Source organism: Atta colombica, unplaced genomic scaffold (assembly GCF_001594045.1).
Source record: "Atta colombica isolate Treedump-2 unplaced genomic scaffold, Acol1.0 scaffold141, whole genome shotgun sequence".
NCBI classification, from domain to species: domain Eukaryota; kingdom Metazoa; phylum Arthropoda; class Insecta; order Hymenoptera; family Formicidae; genus Atta; species Atta colombica.
Window position 1 is genome coordinate 186,345 of NW_017259230.1, and position 23,270 is coordinate 209,614.

The 23,270-nt window shown below is 31.1% G+C and overlaps 3 protein-coding genes across 5 annotated transcripts in view; 1 reads left to right on the forward strand and 2 right to left on the reverse strand.

Moving 5' to 3' along the window:
• Positions 1-4,001, reverse strand: part of LOC108684976 — a 29,669-nt gene extending 25,668 nt beyond the window's left edge. The window contains exons 1-4 of the mRNA XM_018189555.1: positions 3,841-4,001; positions 3,432-3,688; positions 3,154-3,265; positions 1,155-1,772 (exon numbers count right to left, since the gene is read on the reverse strand). Of these exons, the coding sequence (XP_018045044.1) occupies positions 1,155-1,772; positions 3,154-3,265; positions 3,432-3,636 (935 nt within the window). The 5' untranslated portion in view covers positions 3,637-3,688; positions 3,841-4,001. The remainder of the gene's footprint in view (positions 1-1,154; positions 1,773-3,153; positions 3,266-3,431; positions 3,689-3,840) is intronic.
• Positions 4,002-5,886: 1,885 nt separating this feature from the next.
• Positions 5,887-13,356, reverse strand: LOC108684892 (TBC1 domain family member 25). Of its 3 annotated transcripts, XM_018189424.1 has the most exons (10): positions 13,297-13,356; positions 12,492-12,697; positions 11,292-11,401; positions 9,921-10,016; positions 9,624-9,789; positions 8,630-9,329; positions 8,093-8,480; positions 7,549-7,863; positions 7,030-7,446; positions 6,108-6,588 (listed from the first exon to the last, which is right to left on the reverse strand). In XM_018189424.1, exons 2-10 carry the CDS (start codon positions 12,531-12,533, stop codon positions 6,108-6,110), a joined length of 2,715 nt encoding a protein of 904 aa, XP_018044913.1. In that variant the 5' UTR covers positions 12,534-12,697; positions 13,297-13,356. The 3 variants fall into 3 exon arrangements, with proteins under 3 accessions (XP_018044914.1, XP_018044913.1, XP_018044915.1); XM_018189425.1 differs by lacking the exon at positions 13,297-13,356 and having other exon boundaries at positions 5,887-6,588; positions 12,492-12,533; XM_018189426.1 differs by lacking the exon at positions 13,297-13,356 and having other exon boundaries at positions 8,630-9,287; positions 12,492-12,533.
• Positions 13,357-14,795: 1,439 nt separating this feature from the next.
• On the forward strand, positions 14,796-17,799 carry LOC108684919 (uncharacterized protein KIAA2013 homolog). The gene is made up of 7 exons (XM_018189463.1): positions 14,796-15,231; positions 15,502-15,973; positions 16,057-16,294; positions 16,370-16,605; positions 16,705-16,932; positions 17,106-17,380; positions 17,612-17,799. The coding sequence occupies exons 1-7, from the start codon at positions 15,048-15,050 to the stop codon at positions 17,797-17,799; spliced, it is 1,821 nt and encodes a 606-aa protein (XP_018044952.1). The 5' UTR covers positions 14,796-15,047.
• The last annotated feature ends 5,471 nt before the right edge of the window (positions 17,800-23,270 follow it).

A 23,270-nucleotide genomic window follows, 5' to 3' on the forward strand; every position in this document is an offset into this window, starting at 1 on the left:
GATGTCGGAGATTTTAATGTGCTTTTTACAGGTGTTCTTAAGCGAAAAAAAAACGATACGTATCCGAGCGTTTCATTGGCCTATAATTTCGAAGAAATCGATTTTTTTAAATAATTATTGTAATAATTTGAAAAACGTACTGTATAGGAAAATATCAGTATCTTTATAAATTTCATTTTAATTTAATTTTATTCATTTTAATTATTTTTTGATTGTAATGAAATTTCATGAAATTATAAATTAATATTATAGATAATTAAACACTCATTTATGAAATATTTATTATTATCATCGTCATTGTTATTCACATGAACACATAAATAAGATTGTAATGAAAACTGTTACAGTTTCTGAAATTAGAAATTGGAAATTGTGATTAGAAACAAGTAAATATGTTTGTAATCTTCTTTTCATTAATATTAATCGATTTATTAATAATAATAGAAAACTAATTGTGTTTTATAAACATATATTGTACGGGATGATGTTAATCATGAAAACAAGAAAAAAATAAATATTTATTGCATTGTGAATACCTTTCGAATAAATTTTTGTTGTAGACAAGATAACTTTTTCTAATATCTAGAGGAAAGCAGATTTGATTAACATTATGGAAATAACTTCTTTCAGAAATCAATTTTGATGAGAATCAAGTATATTTTATCATCAGTGCGAAAACTGGAGATGACAATTGATAATGAATTATCGAATGATTTTTAATGACATTCTCTCGCGTCGACAGTTCTTTGCACAAATTAGTTTTCTATTATAACATATTATTATTATTATAAAGATACTGATATTTTCTTATACAGTTATTTTTCAGATTATAATAATTATTTAAAAATCGATTTCTTCGAAACTATGGACCAATGGCTAAAACGGCCGAATATATATCGTTTTTTTTTTCGCTTAAGTACAGCCTGTAAAAAGCGCAAAGTCTGTCAAAATTCCTGACACTATTACCTGGGTAACACCAGATAATTCCTCTTGTGTTTAATATTTAAAAAAGAAATACTGTAAAATATTCATTACTCACAAACATTATAATTTCTTTGAAACACATTATTAAATTTTTCTATGAGATGAGAAAAATCAACATTTTATTTAATAACAATCTTTCCTATTCAGGATTACTTTTTCTGATTACTTACTTATTTATTGGATCGTATGGCCTATCATGAATATTGTACATTGGATAAGTTTCCGCTTGTTTGATGATTTTTTGCGTGTCGTAGAGCAAGAATCCGGAAAATAGTAGGAGACCGCCATAAAGAGCTACAGAATATAATCCGGATCCAAGAGCAGTCGTAGGTGGAAGGAACATAGAACCAAGCGAGCTGGCAAACACTACGCCTAAACCAATAGCAAGCGGACCGCCCATTGCCAGAAACTTGTCGCTGGGCGCACAAACGGCAATCGCTGATAAACCACCGACTATCCCAGCGGTGTACCAAGCAGCTCGAATAACCAATGGTCCACCCAAAAGAGTCAACGGTGCTACAACGGCGCCCAAAATTCCAGTATGTACTAGCCAAGCCATATGTTTGCTATTGAATCCTTCCTTATATGGAAGTCCTTGTACAATCATGCCACTGCCAATCATTGCAGCCAATGATACACCTATAGCGACCCATCCCTGACGCATTATCATGTTCATTACAACAGGAGAACGTAGGCACATAGCCGCAGACGCTGCGCTAGCCGCAATGGACGCACCAAAGTATGTGTAAGTGGACTTCACTCTGTCTTTAACGTATTGCGGCCATAAGCTGTGTGGAAAAAAATAATTCTAGGTTTTATTTTATCTTGCCAAGTTGAATTCAATTAGAATTCAATTAATAGAATAGAAAGCACGTTTCTTATGGATTTTGATTTTCGGTCAAATCTTCTCATATTTTGGGAAATTGTAGTTCCAAGTGTCCTGATTAAAAGTGTCAATGGGCGCGATCTTCTAAAATTAACAATTTTCGAGATATAATTGTTCAAACTTAGTTAATTTTATTATTTCGGATATTGGGCGATATAAATATCTCGATCTCACATGATCCTACAGTTTGAAAAAAATACCTAGATGAACTTTTTTATAATATTTATATTTTAGGAGGTCGCGCCCATTGATACTTTTAATTAGAATCTTAGTCTGGAACTACAATTTCCCAAAATATGAAAAGATTTGATCGAGAACCAAAATCCATAAGAAATGTGCAGGATCCTTTATGATACAAATAAACTGCTGTTTAAACTCTGAGTACAAATAGTAAAAAATTCTATGCATATACATTTGAAAATTGTATCAAAACGATTAAGAACTTTTATAGCAAATTCAGTCACTTGTATTACACTAGATTAATGCACTAAAATCATTATATTATACGTGAAATTAGTTAAATGTAAAAGCATATAAATATTTACAATTAAATACAATTAAATATTATATTATCATGTTATTTAATAGAATACATCACACATATATAGGATGAATATTAATGCATGTCTATATCTTTTATTATAGAAAATGAGTTATCGACTGCAGCATCTAAACTATTCTAAATGGTGCAGCATAAATGGCTGTCGCTTAGATTGCACATACATGCTGAAATAGCACAGATGGTCATTATAAACTCAAAAAGAATTTACTTTTTTAAATTCTTTCTTTGAATTTATAAAATCTTTCAAATAAACTGAAAAGAAGTACAGTCAATAACTCACTTCTCATGATAAAAGAGTACAGAGATATATTAACATTCACTCTATATGTATTATTTCATTATCAAAATTGATTAAATTACGTCGCTGTATTTAGATACTGCATATAAAGCAGTCCTTAAAATTCATTCTACAATTACATAATCATAGTTGTAAATGATTATATATAATTATAAGAATTGATCCATTATTGTTAAATATGAAAAGACTACTGTAGAATGGGCTTAATGTGCATTAATTCAACGTAGTGCAAACCAATTCACTATTATGGGTTTTCTACAATATCTTATTATCTAACTAAGCTTTAAATCTTAAAAAATTGATCAATCATAATATTCTCACATTCGACTGTGATCGATTAATGTCTTATATAATTCAAGACTTAAAATTTAGGTAATAACTTATTGTAGAAATTATCCATTAGAAAAAAAACAAGTTACTTACTGTGCATGATCTATGGCACCCGTTTGTGAAGAAAGACCTAATCCATAATAACAAAGACCACCTAACCCCATCAGTGCTCCTCCAGCGACTGCTGCTTTCCCAACATTAAATGCTACAAAACAACAACATAGTCTCACAAAATAGAACTATATAAATGTAGCTAATATAATCCTAAGGAGCTAATTCTCAAGGATTTCTTTCAAGTTCGCCGATACTATGTACATATACATGGCAATCAATTATCACTTGATAAAATCTAATAAAAATATTCGTCTTACCTGTTTCGCCAGCTGGGGCCGTCGCTTGCTCCACCACAGTGGCTCTCCTCCTTGCAGTTCTCGTGTAAGAGCTACGTCCATCGCTGACGAATAATCTCGCGATCTGACCCTTGGAGAATTGCGGCGTCGTCGGGACGATCGGAGTTCGGACGAGTGACGCCAAACCTGGCGAAACCCCAGCCCGACAGATCTTCGCTACCAACATCTTGTTCTTTTAATTCTCGTTTTTTCGCGTTTCCTGCGGTTTTCTGACAGTTCTGCATGGACAAAACAGAAACACGTTATTTCTACGTCATATGTATGTTGTCATCATGACGTTGAATTCCCGTTTACATGGAAATGTTTCACGATGAAATTTTGAAGGTTCCAAGGGATCACGAAGAAAATAATTTTACTGCAATTTACTCACATGACGCAATAATGATGTGATTGTTTCACAACGCACGCTGGATCAGAGCAGTCGAACGGCGCATGTGAGAATGTGCGAGAAATTGAGAATCACGCGGTCAGATGTGCGAGAACACATGAAATGAAATTACGACAAATTACGACTGATTGCAATTTGTAAGCGCAAGCGCGATCGGAACTGAGACTATTGAGAATGCGCAGTGCGCTTGCAAGTCGCAGGCGCGATTTCTTGAAAGTGGAAATTTCTCAATATTTCTCAATTGTAATACGAGTACATTAAAATGAATCATAGTAATGGAATCATAAACATAATTATCCTCACGGACTGAAAGATTAATCGTAGAATTTTTTTTTTCTTTGTAAAAGATCACCGGATGATGAAATTTGTCACGAGTATTGAGGTTATGATAATCTGAATCATATCACATATGTATAATGTAGTGAACCGCGCATGCAGTAGAGTCACGTATGCATGCTCTGTGGAGAGCGTTCTGTTTCATTGCATGATGAATTACTTTATCTTTGTGTTCACTAAATTTAAAAAAAAATATATAAAAAGGCACATCATGCGAATTATGCATGAAATGGAATGCATCTTAATATATGTACATGCACTTTTTGTATTAAATCTTTGTCTTATTGACTCGATCTTGTACACGTAACGCTTGTATGTTCTGCATTGTATGTACTATAAATAAAACAAAAATAGAAACGATATATTTTTAAATTGAATGAAATTTATAATAATTATAATACAAATTTATCATATTTGGATATTTAATAAATAATTATCCTAATTTTATAACCTTTTTAATTTTTGACAAAGTTAAAATTGACTATTTGAGAAAAATTACAATCTTTCATTAACAAAAAATGTTTGTAAAATTTATTCATATTTGAATAGTATAATAGGATATTACTTGTTATATATATTTAGATATTACTGCAAATATTGAATTCATCTTACTTTTACAAGTGGAAAAGTATTATTAATGCACTAGTGGCCTTTTAATTTTCTACCATTATAGATGATATTTCATTGGTATTGTACATAATATATGTAGATATTATATATTTTTAACTACAAACAAGATAAAATATACACTTCATAAATAAAAGAATTCATATTTTAAAAATAAATATAGAAGAGATGTAACTATAAAAAAATAAATTTTAAACTTGTTTACTAATTATTATATGTCCTATATATCATAAAATATCATTAATTAATAAAAAAATTATTTTTTACGAGATATATGCCTTCAGCAATTTAACATTGTTTAAATGGTGTAGATATTACTATAGATTTAAGCGCATTTAATTATTCAACGAACGAAACTTTTTTACACACTTGTTATCAGAAGACTATCTTAAAATATTTTTGTAATTTGAATAGCGGGTGTAGATTCAATGATACAAAAGGTTTATAATCAGCGATAAAATTAAATGCACTTTATTGTCGTTTCTCAAACGTACTATTTGAGAACAAAGTAAAACTCAGCTGCTAGGATAGATATAGATATATTTTACAAATTTAACGCATTCGAGAACGCGCAACGCCGTCGTCGCTCGAATGCATTAAGCTAAGGGCTTAATTCTATCTCGAGGTACAGCGAAAGAGGATTCGTCAATGCGTGCGGATGATGGAGTGCATTACGTCGCGATGGAATGATAACGTGCGTGAGCGAACGAGGCTACGCATGTCGTTCGCGAATTAACTAAAGCGCTTCAGATCGTTGTATCCCTAACTTTCCCAACGAATCTTAACTGCTAATAAGTACGGGCCTAGGTGGTTTTGTCTCTGATCAATCGTCTTTTCTTCTTTATTCGATTTATCTTGAAAAATTGTTTTTATGGAAAAAGTTCTAAAATTTCTATATATAATTGTAAATACGTTGCTTTTATTGCTTTTGCATTGGTCACTTATTCGTTGTTTGGATTTAGATAATTTTAATTCAATTATTTTATTGAAAAAAATCTATTTTATTATATACCAAAAGAAAAAGAAATACGAAGGAAAGAATGGTTAATCAGAAACACTCCTCGTGCGATACAACTGTGAATAACGATGTATAACGAATGTCATAAATGTTGCACGTATGTTGGGAGCGCGGAAGAGCACCAACAGAATTACTCCTCTTAAGTCTTCTGAATTTTAACATTTTCGACAACATAATATCCATGATATATGCCGTTTGAATCTTATTTATTTTAAATGAAATAATTCTGAAATCTCAAATTATAATTTGACGTTTTTTTAAAGTTGAGTTACACGTTCACGCAGTCCGCCTTGCTGGCAGAAGTCAAACCGGTTGAAGAGGACGAAGCGACAGAATGTCTCCTGAGATAACCGGCAAATAGTTGCCGCGCCTGATTAAGTACACGGATCACATTGTGACGGCGAACCATCTTGTCAAAATGCATCGCCATTTCGTTATAATCCATTTGATTGCGCATAACAAAATCCCGATGTTGCAGCAGAAGAGTGATGCACAGGAACATTAAAAAGGGATTGCCGCCACCGAATTCGTGTGGTGGCGGCAATGAGTTTTCGCCCAGTTGGTCCTCGCTTGTTCCTGCAGGTATAAGATTAGTCAACTCTGTCACTTCTTCGCATTGCTCTTGTACAGATTGTTGTTGTTGTTGTTGTTGTTGTTGTTGTTGTTGTTGTTGTTTTGTTGGACTTTCTGGTATAGATGGGTTCTGATGCCAACTCTCAGTTCCTTCGCTATCTGATGCCGATTCAGATCTGAAAGATAAACGAAGCGTTTCAATAAAAATAATATAGAGAAACACATTTTTCTATAATTAGGTACTAAAATTTCTTTGAAATTTTAAAGATGCCGATAGAATCTTTGACTTTGCAAATTTATGGAGAAATATGAATTATTCTGTATAGTTACAATAATAGAATTTTATCATGTATTTATTACTTCAGTGAAAGGAGTATAAAGGAGATATATAAATATAAAATGAATAAAGATATTTTTCATCGATACTTTGAAAGCATTATATTAAAAAAAGTAAAGAAGATAGATAAAATTTATTAGAAAATAAAATCTCAAAGATACTTTTAATTTAGAAATGTTTTTTTCGAGCTCAACTTTTAACAGAAGTTTGTAAATTCTTATAAATTTTGCTCTCATTAAGATTTTCAAATCTATAAATCTTTGTAAATGAAAATGTGTACCTAGTAGTACGTTTGAGCAACCTAATCGGTGTAACGGATTTCACGCCATTCTGATCCTCCAAAATTTCGCCGTCGTATTCCAATTCCGCCTGCTCATCCGGAGTCGTGGGGTGATGCTTTTGTTGTAACGTGTGTAAAGGATTTTCCCAAACGAACACATCCGCCGCTGGACTGCATCTCGCCAATTCTGTTTCTGTCTCACTCTCTGGTAAATCACTTTCTCTTTTTGAAAGCACACAATCGCATTGTAGCTCACTAGGCGGTGAAGGTCCAAATACTTGTCGGTCTAACGATTCCAATTCTAGTCTTAATTCTCTAGTCATCGACGTAGTCATCGGGAAAAAATCTGTGGGATCGTCTGGCGAGCTCGGTTCATCTCTCAACACTCTGATGACGCCGCTTTCGCTCGAGACACGTCTACGATGATGAAGTGTAATAATTTTGAATCGCTTTAATTTTATGACACATGTGCAAGAATATCTTGAGCTACAAATACATATTTTCTGCGAAAGTAATTACCTGAGTTCAGGTTCGGCGTCGCTGGGCGTGACTTTACTACGATTGAGACTGGTGAAATTTAAGAACTCATTTAAATTCTTTACCACTCGCGCACATTTCTTTTCACCAGAATTATCATTTTGTTCACTGTTTTTAGTCTGTTCTTTGTTAGGAGTACTCAGTCTTTCTTTCAATTCCAAAAGATTTGCGCGTTTCGATTTAACTGGAAGAGAATCAGTACTTAGGCACTTTTCTGTCGATTCATTATTTCTTCTATTTTTCGTGCTGGTTAAATCATTTTCTGAATCGGAGAATGCTTCATACGGTGAGTTGGATCTGAAAATAGGCATTTGATTAGAAAAATAAAAATTGCCATTTATTAAATAAACTTTAATTAACAATGCAAAAAAAAAGAATCGGAAAATTATTGTTTGTCTATAAATATTTTTCATTTTTTGTATTTCTTTTGGACCTCTTCTATTTTGTTTAAATTTCATATTTTATCTGAAAAGCAAAGTTTCGAAAACTGATTTTAAGTACAAACACAATTATGTAAACAAGAAACCTTTTCGTTTCTCCGTTAACCTCAGTAGATGATTTCAAACTCGGTTCTTCGGTACTGAAGGCCTTTCGCCTCACGCTAGCGGCAATACTGGCTGAGGAACTTTGTCGTCTAATAGCGCAGACCTTAGTATACGCGTTCTCGCGGATGTGCTTCACATTTGGACTCGGCGGTGGCGATGCTGGCGGAAAAGGCACTTCGGCAAGACTCAGTTCATTAGTCGGCGGTGACGCTGGTAAAGCTGCCCATAGAACCTCGAGCATTCGAAGTGCGTCGTCCAACGCAAACTCACGTTTCATTTCTAATAATAGCCAACGATAACAAAAAAGTAGATCGTCCGCCTGATGCGATTTTAAATATGCATAGAAATCAGGATCATAATGTTGAAGACCTGTAAGGAAATATAATTTAATATCAATATAATGGCATTATCAAAAAGTATTATAAAGATGGGAATATATTAAAATGAAAATGTAAATTATAGAACAAGAATGAAACTTAGAGAAAATAAATTGCAAGACATTTTAAATAGTGATCTACCTTCTGCAAGATGAGCGAATTTGGTAGTCATAGCGATACCATCAAGCATGAAGTTATCCTTCAATCTTCTCATAAGGGCACAGAGACAGATGTAAGCCTGCGCCTCATCCCGCATCGTAACGAGAAGAGGTGAAGCCAAATCGCTCATACCCTGGCAGTAACTTACACTTGGGTGATTTAAGGCATACGTCGTCAGAATATTAAAGAGACTCGCCGTGTTCTGATTGTCGTCCGAACCACCGTAAAACTTGTGATGTCTGTCCGTTCTGAGGACATCCTTCCTTACCATACCAGTGACGTAGCCAAGATCACCGATGTTCTGTCCTTTTTGTACCAGCACTCGCCATCGCTCGCGCAGATTTTGGTATTCCTGCGCCTTTTTCTTCATGTAATCCATTCGTTCGCGACCCGACATCCCCTCTGGGTACACGTTCAAGATATGTTTCCAGACTACCTTGCGTAAACTAGGTTCAATTCCGCCGAAGTAAATAACTGCCCTTAATTCCTTGGAGTGCACTACTTGGCCGATCGGATCCAGAAATCGACGAAACTCAGCATCCGTCAAAGGTGGTCTTGGAGGTTGAACATTTTGTTGATGAGACGACTCATCGCCCAAGTTGCCTAATGCACGTTGCACCATATTCAGTGTCCTTTCCATCTGTGACGAAAGATTAAACGCGAAATTGGATACACCTGATAACTGTAATAATAATGAAAATATAAAGAAATAACATAAAAAATAATAAAATACAATAAAAATAATATATAAAAAATTAAGGAGGATTAATAATTTAAGAAATATGAAAAAAAATGAAAATCAATTAAAAAACTAAACTAATTAAAACAGTGATTCTCAAATGAAAAATATAACTTAAGAGAAATTAATAAATTTTTGTGTTTTGCCTTTTTGACATTTCTCCAGAAGTACTAAGCGTTTGTGAAACCTTCAATGTTGCCTTACTGCTGATCATCACTGACGCGACACGGCACTTACTTTATTCATTATGAGACCGGGCAACTTAGGTGTTCTGTAAGGAAACCCGGTCTCCTGCTGACGTGTCAAAACTTCCTGCGCATTTTGCTCCCAGTAGCACTCGCAGTCTCCAGTTTCACCGAAGGGTTTTAGATTCACCTGCAGATAGAGATATGGCTCCGATGCACTGAAAAAATAACATGTTATACTAAAATGCTTATAATATAGAATAAATTATGTGTTTTATTATTTATTAAATTATTATCTATTAAATTTAATTAATCAATTCACTTGATAAAAATTAATTAATTAAGTCACCTAATAAACGCGGCATCCAAATCCCAGTCTGAGAGTAGGAAGAGATACGTTTCTGACCCATAGTCATCGATCGCTCGATACGAAACGGTGAATTCCCTACGGCACGCAAGCAATTTTTACAGTATTCGGTTTAATATTTTATGGTATGCTCGATAAAAATATTTGTTTCGAGTAATTCTTTTGTGATGTTTTATCGTCGTTACATGATGATTTGACTGATAAAAAATAGCACATGTACATATATCAATCTAATTATATTATTATGAATAAAAAAAAAAGAAAAAATTATATGTTAAAATTAGAATATTGTATTTCAATACAAATCAATTTATACATTAATGAGAATTGTATCTTTTTCGATCTAAAGATCTTAATTTATTTGATAAATATAACGTATATGAATGTTTGATAATTGTGCCGACAACGCTCGTGGGCAGATAGAGAGCTGATTAAACTAAGTCGAAAAATTTTCTACCATTTTGCAATTTTCGCAATAGTGAACAAGATATTATCAAAAATCGCTGAATGTCTTCAATAATTTTTTACTCAAATACTATCAATTTTAGAAAAGCGAGAGAAAAATTATTTATTTTCTCTAAAATTCTGAGAACTTTTCCAGAATTTTTTCAGAATTTTTTAATACCGTATTTTCTTGTTGATAAAAATAGTTGCCAATAAAAAAATGCAGTACTAAAAAAGTGATAAAAAATTTTGAAAAAATTCTTAGAGTTTTATTAGAAGAAAATTAACAATTTTTGTCTCTTGCAATTTTTCTGTAAAGTTGATAAAAAATTTGATTTGAGAAAATTGATTGAAGACATATTCGGCAATTTTTAGTAATTAATTAATATCTTGTTAAATTTATTGTGAAAATTGCAAAATGGTAGAGGATTTTTCAACTTAGTTCGCTCTATCTATCCATGTTGTTGGCAGAATTATCAAACACCCTGTTTACTATGAATGCATTTTCTTTTCATATACTATAGGCATTAGTTTATTTTTGTTGTCTATCAAATATTAAACAAGGACAAATGATGCTTACAAGTGTTAGAAGCGCAAAATGCACCTTAAACTGTTAAGTGCAGTGTGATCACACTATTTACTTCACGTCAAAAAGTGCCGATAAGCATATAGCTTTTATTATCGAAATTTGATGCCATTTATTAGAAATGAGTAAAAAGATGTAGTAATTTTTTTATTTATTATGACACTTTTTTACATGAATTAAGAAAAACGTAAACGCATTTTGACGTCGCATTGCATTTTTTGAAAAAATTGTATCATTTTCGATATTCAAACGATTGCATTCAAATATAATTCGACATTCACACACAAATCATATTAGATTTTATTATTATTAATATAACTTACCCTTTTATGTCAAAAGCCTTTATGAGAATACTTTGCAATACTTCTATTGATGTTATCTGAGGATCCACGCTAAACTTACGGTATTCCGGTTGATGTCTAGTTTCACATTTCTGAAAAAAAAAAGGATTAAAAGATTCCGTCATTATTCATCATTAATTCCATGTTTAAAGTAGATATTCATAAAAACAGAAAATTGTATATAGCCATACATGATATATAATTTTAACTATATCAAAATTAATTCATTATATCAATGGTACTATTACAACAATCTGTAATTTTATATAATATAATTATATTAAACATATGATAGGTAAGATATTCTAGATTTTGTGTGATAAATGTGATGAACTTTTGAGATTATTTTGAAATGAATCCCAATATTAAAATGTCAAGGCTAATGATTTTTAAACAATACTGAAGTTAACCAATTCAATTGTTCGACAATCACACATAATATATGCAGTTCACACATAGTACATTGCATAATAAAGATGCTATCAATCAATCCTATTTTTTATTTTGGTAATTCTGTATATATCACTTGTAATTATTTTTTTTTGCATTTTATTATATTAATTACTAGTATATTTTATTATATTAATTACTAATTAATATAATTGAATATTTCAATAGTAATCATAGCAGAATAAAAACCATATGAACAATGAAATATAATATAAACCAAAGTTATTATATGAAGAATAAATAAATGGCATTCATTGCTGCATAATGAACCAGACCTGTATTCGATATACAGTCGTTATGTGTTCACAGTTGTGCAGCTTTTTTACTATAAAAAATATCTGCACAACTATCGATAAGCACATAATAATTGCATAACAAGTTACAGAATACAGGGAAGTACTTATATTTCGAACAATTTGATTGGTTAGTTTAACATATTTCTCATTTAAAAATCATTACATTCTTTTTGATATTAGAATTTTCATCTCAAAACGACTTTAGAAATCTGTTTTATTATCAGGCAAAATCTGGAATACTTATAAAGAGCTTGTAAGTATTCATGACTGTTCAAGCAGAATCAAATCCGTTCTGAACAGTTGTGACAAGCTCTTTGTCAGTATAGTTATTATGTAATGTGTTGTTCCAGTTTAAGTTCAGTGTCTGTAAGTCTGTAGATAAAGATCTTTTATTATTTTATTAGAATAAAGGAAATTTCTAATTGACTATACATACCTTGACTTTAACGCGTACAGCCTCTCTAGGACAACCAAACATATTGTCTGTATTCTATATTGGTCCTTTTTCAAATAAGTATAATATTTCAGAATGAATCTTCAGTTATCACCATCACTTGCATTTTGCCAATTTTTCGTGCATTGATAATTCATATACATCGTCAGATATTTACCACGTACTTGACATTAGTAAAACTGAATGAACTAAAAAATTGATAATCCAAGTTTAAAATAGTACAATATAGCAATTAACATATTGATAAGAAAATATTAACTGATAAGACAATATATACTGAGAAGAGAATATTAAACCAAAGAATATTTTCTTGTATAATAGTAAGTAGAGCATACTTATAAGCATATTTATAAATAAATACCATGAAACATTAATAAATTACCATGAAACATTAATAAATTATGAGATATTATCATCAATAATAATTAATAAATTGTTACAATAAAATATTAATGATAGATATTTAAAACTTTGTTAATCGAGATTGAAAAGTGACTATCAAAAGCTACATTTTCTCACGATATAAATTACCACAATCCTTGGAATACATATAACAAAACTCAAATAATAAACTTAATTTTTTAACACACAGATGTCTCCTTGTTGTCTTTGACACGTATATCGAGTTCTTTCGACTCATATTAGTACAATTAGCAAGATCATAATTAAAAATCTGTATTCTTCGCCTTTATCTAATCATGTATCTTCCAAATTTTTTACTATTTGACGTATACTCTCCAGCCTCGATTAAAAAATATTGCACGATATTCAGATAATGAACAATTACTAGGCTGTGTGTGCGCGCGTACTCCTCAATCCACGGTGTGCGCTCCAGAGTGCAGAAGGCACTTTTCGCTGCAACGAGACATGCTCGCTAAGCTCGCTTTCTAACTCGCCTAATTATACATTCAGTATAGTTATGTATCCCCCGGGAGTCGGTGAGAGCACGCAAAACATCGAGGAGTTCAGGGACGTTGAGTGTCGGCGGGTGTCGACGTCGACAATCAATGTTTTGATCGCGACGGCAGTTGGCCCTTCGGAGCTGTCGTCGATGGCTAACTGTTGTCAATGCCCGACGTTGAATGATGTTGTCATCATCGTCGTCGCCATCGCCGTCGTAATGCCGCGCCGTCGTAACAACTAACGACTTATGGTACCCTCGATGACGAGGTTACAGCTGTTAATTGTCAATTGTGTGCAATTGCATGCTTACTGAACGCACTCGCACTCACTCGCACCGAGTCGTACTGGATGTGTTCGATTTTTCAGGTTGCGCCGCGACCAGTCAGTGGGCAGGGCCGACGCGTCGCGCTTCGTCGCCCCCGCTCCATTAATTGTAAGTTCGATCTTCCAAAATATATTTCCGACTAATTCCGCAGACTGTTGTTCCAAAATTGCTTTCCATTTTCACACAAGTGAAGTTATGCGACCTAAAGTTATGCGAATATTTTATACTCGGATAATGACTCTTGCTTAAATTTTGGAGACAGAAGGTTGCTTTTCTTTTAGGAGACACAATCGACATAAATGTTTTTTTATCTTTGTTAATTCATTGAATGTCGAGAAGGATAGAACGACGTTTCCTACCGACTGTATCTCCTAAAAGGAAAGCAGAGTTTTTTAAGTTATCGTACATACAAATTTATAAATCTCACACTTTTAATATAAGTTACGAAACTTAAAAAACACAGTCTCAAATTTATGCAGATATTATAAAAAACTCAGTTGAATCGCATTTGTCAGAATGAAAAGGAATGTGAGTTATTTATATTTCGCAAATGAGAATTTTTTGAATTTTGATGTAAATAGAAAATACAATTAATATCAAAATTTTGCATGATTTACAGTGTGTTTATCCGCGATATTGTATCGTGAAATAATTAGTCATCTTTTCTGTGAAACGCATTGTGATAGTTTGCTGCCTTCTCGATAACGAATCGTAATACATATATCTATGCATACGGAACAAAATATGGACTCAAAATTATATGAATGAAACAATAAAATGATAAATTAAATAAAGTAACACACAAGTAAATTAAGTAAACAAATGTATTTTCATTTAAGGCTGTTATATAAAAATCCATAAACAAATCTTCAGCTAGATAATTATTAATTTCGGCAAGAAATAAATTGTCTTTTTACTTATCGAAGAAGTGCAATGCAAAATTAGCGCCAGTTAACGCCGGCTTTGAAATGCGAAGTAAGCGCGATCTGTAGGTTCGTGACGTTGTCCATTCACAGCTGATTGCAGCTGATGTGGGTGACTACCTGATTGCACCTGACTACACCGGCGTTTGTTTATAATTTATATGTATATGACATGTAAGACGTAGGACTTCTCTGATAATGCATACTGATGTTCTGAGTGCATGCGGAACCGCGTGAGAAAACAATAGGACGAAAACGGATCCTTCATCGATGATTCATGCAAGTACTTTCTCTTGGCGGTAAGGTTATGTCCTTGATTGTTGGTTGGACGACGGGTGCGAAAGTATTCGGGCATACGCGTTTCACCGGCGCACGAACACTCTCGCGATGATGAGGGCTGCCGGTGTGCTGGATGGCCGCGAGTTCGGCAAGCGCGTGCGTCGTGTTCTGGATGGCAATTATTCGTACCGTAAGATCCTCCTGATTGTCTTGATATGTAGCGGTCTGCTGCTGTATTTTGGCCCACCCTTTGCGCAATGGCTCTTTTCCTCCACCAGGGAGCCTATAGAAGGTGAGTAATTCGTCAGTTTCGGTCTGATGAACATCAAAGAATTATAACAGTCTCAAGTTTCTTTAAAAACCTCTTAAAATATTCAAGGACTATTAGTCAGTAATCAAAAGTAGATTAAAATAAATTGAAATTTTTATAATGTATTTTATCGAATCCAAATTTGTATATAAGCTATTTAAAATATATTTTAAATTCTAGTATATTATAAAACAGAATCACTGTAAGTCTTTCTATAGTAATTGTTACAGAAATGCTAATACTTTTCCACAGCATTTGAAGATCGTTGCATGAATGAGAGATTGGCTAGTTTCTACTTTGATGCTGTTGAATATAATGCAAATATTCTGCACAATCCACCTAAGAAGAATGAACATTCTTATTTGCCATATATTGGCAATGGTATTTTCGGAGTTCCCATTTCTCCAGAAGCCTGGTTGTATATTAAACATAGAAGAGCACTTTTACTGCCTATACAGTGGCAACCACTAATCACACATCCTATACCAAAAGACAGTTTTTATCGAGAAGCAACCGTTGTTCATTTTACAAATGGGATTGTTTATAAGTATCAGTGCCTTAGAGAGGGTTATCACATGGAATTTCAATATTATGCACATAGAAGTCTCGACGGGATTTTGGTGCAGACTGTAAAACTCTCTAATCCATTTTCACTTTCTCAAGAAATATCACTGAAGCCACAGGAATCTATCCATTGGAGTAATTCTCACATAGAACCCATTAGGTAAACAAAGTATTATTATAAATAATTAAATAAAAATTTATCAACATTTTTTTAATTTATCGTCATCTATTTTGTAATGATAGAATTCAAGTCGATGGATTTAATCATGAGTACTCTTTCTTGTCTGGATTCGTATCTGCACCCAACTCCAACAAGATAATAGTTATATCAATAATTTACAAGATTCCACCTAAAACAGTGCAAGTGAAAGCTCGCAGTTCTATTAAATTGGAATTTCTGTCAAGTATTCAATACAGCGAGCCAATCTTGTCCGAGCATTATCACGTAGAACGTGATGCGACTAAAAAGAAAGCAATTGAAGTAAGCAAACGAAGAATTCTTGAATTTATCATTCTTTGTAAAAAAATATATGTAGTGTTATTCTTTGTTGTATAGTTTATAAAAAAGGCGATTATGCGTCAGCAACGTCTGAGAGAGGAGCATGTAAATCTTTGGCAGAGTTATTGGTACACAAGTTTAAGGATAAGTGATTCTAAGGCTGACGGTGCCATCAATGGTCATAAGATTAATTCTACTATGTATTACGTATTATCTCAAGTTTCGCGGAGTGTTCAAGATGTCGAGAAAAACATTGCTATGAACGAAGGTTGTTATCGGGGTCATCATACCTTGTAAGTATGATGAAGAATTGTGTTTGCCATTTAAAAATAATTTACACGTATTATGATGCTTTGTTTCTTCTTTTGTATTATAATTATATTTTTGCTTAGGGACGCTCCTCGCTTATGGAAAGATACTTCGACTATCGACGCCGTGAATGAGATAGTCGAGGCATGGTTGATAACATTAGAGAAACAAGGTTGTTATCATCTAGTGATCGGAGGTCCTGCAGCTGTACAACAAGCAATTGTGCTGAGTCTCGGTAGTCTGAGATTCAGTAACCAACATCTCGAATTTAATATCGATCCTCAATATCTTCATCGTGATTATTTGTTTAGGTATGTCTGTTATTTAAGAAACATAAAAAAAAATTATATAAAATCACAATATAATTGAAAATAGATTATGAAAAAAATATTTCTACAAAAATATTTCTTTTATATGTAGACATATCTTTAATACTAAATATTATTAATGAATTAATTAACTATTTAAACTATATTACTTTTAGGCGTATAAGTTATGGAAATTTAACACATGTAAATATATCCGTAACGGTTGGTGAAGATAATCGCGCGATATTAGGAGTAGCTTTGGATAAAAGTGATAGCGTTTATTTCGGATGTGATGCCGGTTGTTTGGACGCGCCAGTTCCTCTCGACCAGACTTATACAAATTTTCCCGTAAAGTTGACAAAGCCACTAACCGCGATACTTTACATAACGTCTGATCATCAACATATGCAAGATCTTCGTAATGCTCTGCATGTACATGAAGTAGATGATGGTAGGTTAAGAATTTAATTTCACATCCAAATAAATTCAGAGAATCTTTATTTTAATAAAAAATTTTACAAAGATTGTGTGAAGAACTTTTATTCTTATGAAAAAGTTTCATTTTTTAATAATAAAAGTAAAAAAAATTAATATCTTAAGCATTGAAATTTATTATTAATCAGTGCGTATATTTTCACTTTTAATCACTATGTTTTTTTATGTTTTTTTTTTTTTTTTTCAGCACCCGCACATGATCACCAAGTAATGGCTTTGCACAAGCATGGACATCAACTCGGAGGCTTGCCCACATTATTCTGGGTTAGCATATGTTTCCTGATAATTGTGTTCCATTTGTTTCTATGTAAATTAATTTGTAACGAGTACTATGGTCATCAAGATCGGCAGCGAGTTCGATATAATAAACCGTGATATAATTGTACATAATTTTCTTGTTAAGTGAGATGTATATATGTATATTATATATATATATATCTTACATGTGTATATATATATATATATTTTTGCAAATTAATTAGTATAATTAGCGAACTAATTATTTTTTCAAATAATGAAGGTATATATGTGTGTGTGCATTGTATAAATCGTATTTTTCTAGCATTCATTACAGTAAACATATATTTTGCGACTATTGTACATTATATTTTTCATACAAAAAGTAGTTTATTTGAATCAAACCTTATTCTTTGTTTTTTTGTTTTTGATATGAGAGAGAAGCATATGATATAATCACGTATTAAGTTTTCTGGTTAAAACATAAAAGCTATGAACAAATATTTGTCTGAAACAATTTTTCTACAATTATAAATCACTTTATTTGCATGCCTTAATAATTTTCTGTTATTCCTGTTTTTGCATGGAAACTTGGATATAACATCATAAAAGGAAGGGATTGTAAAATATTAATCAGCTACTTTTTAATGCTGATTATACAACAAAGGTAATTTGTTGACAATATTTATTAGAGAATATATTAAACGTATAATCAACTGTACTATATAACATAAATAAATTCATATATAACATAATAACTTAGAATGATATCATTAATAAAAGAGGTAATCGAATGTGTTAATTGCGACACTTTTAACGACGAATTGTAGCCAGGTATCCTTGAAATGTCTATGAATTATTATAATTTATATTACATTGATAAAACGATAAATGGCAGTAACTGACAGCATTGATTATTCGACTGAAATACATTTAATGTATATGATTTCACACACACTCACATAACATACACAAAGTAATTTGATTTTATCAGAATTGAAAAGGGATTGTTTTTTTACATAAATAAGTGCATCATTTATAAATAAATAAAATTACATAAATTAATTTAGCACCTCTAAATAAATTATTAGGAAAAATAAAATAATTATTGATGAAAATTATCTATCTGTAGAAGTTTTAGAATAATTTGAACATGTACGTGTTAAATATCATCATATTGATTTGATGCGAGTCTTTTGAAGTTTTTAATTTCTATTTCGTAAAATTAATAAATAAATAAAAAAACCTTTATTATTTAGTCGTAGAATGATTTTCTATTTTCATAAAGAAAGGTATAAAGAACAAAGCAGAGATATTTGAAAATTCTTTTGTCGTTATTGTTTCCAGCTAGGAAAGATTAACATGGAAGCGAATATCTTAAGAGATTAACATCTAATTACAAACGGAATGACTCGACAGCGACATTTAAATAGTAATTATTTTAAAATCGTAATTAGAAAGTGAATTCTCCTAAAAATGTTTAACAAGACATAAATATTTGACGAGCAACAGCGCATTGCAGACCCGATACCGCCCACAAATTGTGGGTACATTCATTAACTTAAGTTTTATATTAATTGACGTATGACGTTTACGTCGCACGTTTTCGATGCGTGCGACGCTTATAAAAAAATTCGCATCTCTGCGGAGAGACTCGTTAATCAGTCTAAGTTCATTAAATCTATCGATCGAATTTAATATACGAGGAGATTATACATACAAGCGAAATTTAATATCGCTGATTGTTGCGATTAGCGACATAATTTCACTTTTTTAGTCCGAAAATGGATAGGCGATTTCGGGGCGTGAAATTGGATTAAAAGATAAATAAATACATTTAGGCCCAAGAACTACCGATTAGGAAAAAAAACTCGTTAGAACATTGAAAATAAAATAACAGTAATAAGTAACAATGCTCTATTTTTCGAATTTGACAAAGATTTCGCAATTCTTAAAATTTTTTTAATTCTGAAATTTTGTACAAACAAAGTACATGTATATGATCTCTAATATTTATATACACAGTTAACTTTAATATTATATTTAGGATATTATACTATTTGATTATTATCGATCAAAAATTGTCTAGATTAAGAAGAAACAAGAAAAATTTTCTCTTAACATATTATTATAGGCCATAAACTTTTGTATTCAATATTTTATAATTTTCAATATTTTATAATTTTTTCTGATATATTTAATAGAAATATAGAAAGACAGATTATTATTTTGGATGTAAGGGATGTTTTCACTCGTATAGAACTCTTATTATCAGCCAAAAAAGAAAATTATTACGTAATTATATTTCATATACATATATTATACTTAACTTTTTACAAAATTTCAGAATTTTAGGAATTTTCTAGTTACTGAATATTCTTTTTTTCTAAAAAATAAAAGAAATTCTCGTAGCGGAAAGACGCGTGTATTTCAGCTTTGAAAATAGTTAATTATATATTAGTTTAATGCTTTTTCATTCGTTACAACTTATACACTACCATTTTCCTTTTTACACATTAATGCCTGCACGTGATGCAGGGGGCAAAATAATATTAACTTCGTGATTGATCCTGTTAGTGATTTAATGAAATATAAGAAAGTTAAAAAGGAAGGCAATCAATAGATGAGCAATATAATTAGGCATGATTTTTCTTAAAGTTCACAAGGTTGTCGAAAAACACACTATACATTCGAGAGCGCAAGTTAGAACTTGATTTTACATACATAATATTATTTACATAGAAAATAATATTTTCTATAATAATAAATATACAATTTTTAAATTATTACATCTAATTTCTGGAATTAATTACAATCGCTTTATGCAGCGTTTCTTCAGTCTCCGCTTGAATCTTTTTATTTTCATCTTAATTATATAGAAAAGAAATATTTGTGTGTAATGTGACAATATAACTATTACATAAATGTAAAAAATAATGGAACTTAAGCGAGAATATTTGCAATATGGAGTTTGAAAAAAATCAGAACTGTTTATATTTAATTTGAATCTTATTCGCGAGAATGAATATATATATTATATAAATGACTCTTTTTAAAGTCGCTGCTTTCGCACATTTAATAATATCGCGTGCTACATATAATCATGTTATATATTACGTATCTAATATCTTTTTCCTCTTATTTACAAAATCTTATCCTTATCTTATAATTAATATATCGACTTATTTCAAAAGACAACGATTCTCCTGCTGTTAATATCCTATGATTCGCAATTATAATATCTATGGTATAATATTTGTTAACTTTTCACGATTCTTTTTTATACTAACATCAATTTGGCACCGTAAAAACTCTGTTTTAAAATTGAATATTTTTCCGCGATCGGAAACGGTTGTTTACACGGTAACCGAGAATTTTCATTCGCATCTAACATTATATGGATATGGTCCATTTGATGTTATAAATAAATGTTTCGAAGCGTTTGATTGATCAATCAGAAGAAAGAATTTTTTACTAATTGATCAATTAAAAAATGCTTCTAAGCATTTATAGCGTCAAGCAGATTGTAGCCATTATATGTATACATATATTAATTTTTTCCACGGTTCTAATTAATATATCGATCTCAGTAGACACAGTGAGAAAACAAAAAGTATTCGTACAAAGAAATTTGTTATAAAAAAAGTCTTATTTGTAGAAAATAAACATTAATTAGCAATTTTATTATACAATTTATTACAATACAATGAATACATTCTGTTCTAACATAAACAAACAAGCTTCGCATGTATTTCTGACTTTAGAAGCTAAATTTCTGTATGAATATTTTTTGAGCATTCAAACAATATTTTTAATTTTTGCTTATTTTTCAGATGATATATTTTGTTTTATATAATTAATACATCTTTTTGGTATATATAATTTTAAGAAAACATACAGTCTACTTTATTCTTTATGAATAAATTATTAATTATCCAACAAGAAATGATCGTCAATTAAACGTTGAATCGGCGTCAAATTGTTGATGTTGAAATCATCGTATTTATATTGATTCGACATCAATTCGATGGCTCATTTCTCGTTGGATAATATTTATTTTTTAAAAATAAAGTTTTTTAAAAAAATATTTTTTCTATACGAATACTTTTTGCATTCACTGTATATATATCAAACTATTATTAAACGTCTGTGGAACTTTGCTATGGATTGTACCGCGCAGCGGTATATCGCGGTATATCGTTAATTAATCGTTTTAAAATATATATTTGATATATTTTAACTCGAATATATTTCCACTGTTTGTAAACATTGACAATATACGTATCAATGTTTTTGACCAATTTCTAAGAGTAATATATCTTGTTTAAATAATATTTAAATAGTTTTTAAAACAAGTCTGCATAACGATATTTTTTTTTAGACTAATATCTTTATATTATTTAAATAAAGTTCTCCAAGACATGACAACGACGAGAAGATATGATTCGATCCTATAGGATCGGAGAATCTTTAACTACGACAAAATAAGAACTTTCGTCTATCCATCGCGGAGCTTTAGAATAAGAAATTGCAAGAATTTGCACTTAAACATTATAGATTAGACTCGATACGAACATCTCTCCTTAGACTGACACTGTTATATACAGAATCAAGTAATATCATCATTTAATCGGCTTATTATCGCAGGCAGTTGTATATTTATCAAATTATTTACGCACCCTTCGGGCCGATAGTTCAATATACAGTTTTTCGTCGTATGTTCAATTAATATATAATATATTTAACAATCGTTCATACATCCTCACTACGCAATATTCTATTAAGGTCTGATTGCACCAATGTTACTTTAATTTTAAGCTTAAAACTCTCTTTGTTTCTGTCTCTTTTCGGTTTTAAAACGAGGTAGAAAGAGTTTTAAGTCTTATTTAAAGTTAAAGTAACGTTGGTGCAACCGAACTCAAGTCGGATAACGATTTTTCATTGATATTTTTTTATTTGCAAATACTAGAAACTTGTCTGTAATTATAATAAAAACATGATGGGAAAAAGTTCAGCGTTAATAAATAATACCTAATGATAAATACATTTATTTATATACAAGGTTGTCTTCGAATTTTCCATACAAATAACTTTAACAGTTTTACAAGCTAATGTAAGAAAAAAAATATTATACATAAATTAATCTAGTAATAAATTTAATGGCTATAGGAATTAGCGTTGTAGAAAGTGCGCAATAAATATCAATGTAACATTTAGTCAAGTATCTGACTTTTAATTAAAATAAGTAGTTACAAAATTTTAATAATCGCTCACAAACATGTTTTGGCTAACTATTATACTTGTTCTAATTAAAAGTTAAATACTTGACTAAATGTTATATATTATTGATATTTATCGCGCACTTTCTACAGCGCTAATTCCTACACAGCCATTAAGTTTATTACTAGATTTTTCATTTCGGGAAATTAATATTACTATTATTATACATAAACATAGATCTCAAAATTTTATCTAAGTTTGCATTTTAAAATGTTGTCCATGTCAATACAAGACATTGATGTAATTTTGAATTTATTTATATTTGAATTTATTATCTTTTTACAAAGAAATCTTTTTTTATAAACAAGATTTTTCTTATTGAAAAAAAG

What these genes read in the sequence shown, in the direction of transcription:
- LOC108684892 (XM_018189425.1), bottom strand. Translation starts at nt 12,533, where the DNA reads ATGTTTGGTTGTCCTAGAGAGGCTGTACGCGTTAAAGTCAAG. An exon ending in TTGGATGCCGCGTTTATTAG is followed by an intron (nt 9,790 to 9,920) that starts GTGACTTAATTA and finishes TTATTTTTTCAG; the next exon opens with TGCATCGGAGCCATATCTCT. An exon ending in GACGCCGAACCTGAACTCAG is followed by an intron (nt 7,447 to 7,548) that starts GTAATTACTTTC and finishes TCATCATCGTAG; the next exon opens with ACGTGTCTCGAGCGAAAGCG.
- LOC108684919 (XM_018189463.1), top strand. Translation starts at nt 15,048, where the DNA reads ATGATGAGGGCTGCCGGTGTGCTGGATGGCCGCGAGTTCGGCAAGCGC. An exon ending in TATCGGGGTCATCATACCTT is followed by an intron (nt 16,606 to 16,704) that starts GTAAGTATGATG and finishes ATTTTTGCTTAG; the next exon opens with GGACGCTCCTCGCTTATGGA. An exon ending in CATCGTGATTATTTGTTTAG is followed by an intron (nt 16,933 to 17,105) that starts GTATGTCTGTTA and finishes TATTACTTTTAG; the next exon opens with GCGTATAAGTTATGGAAATT.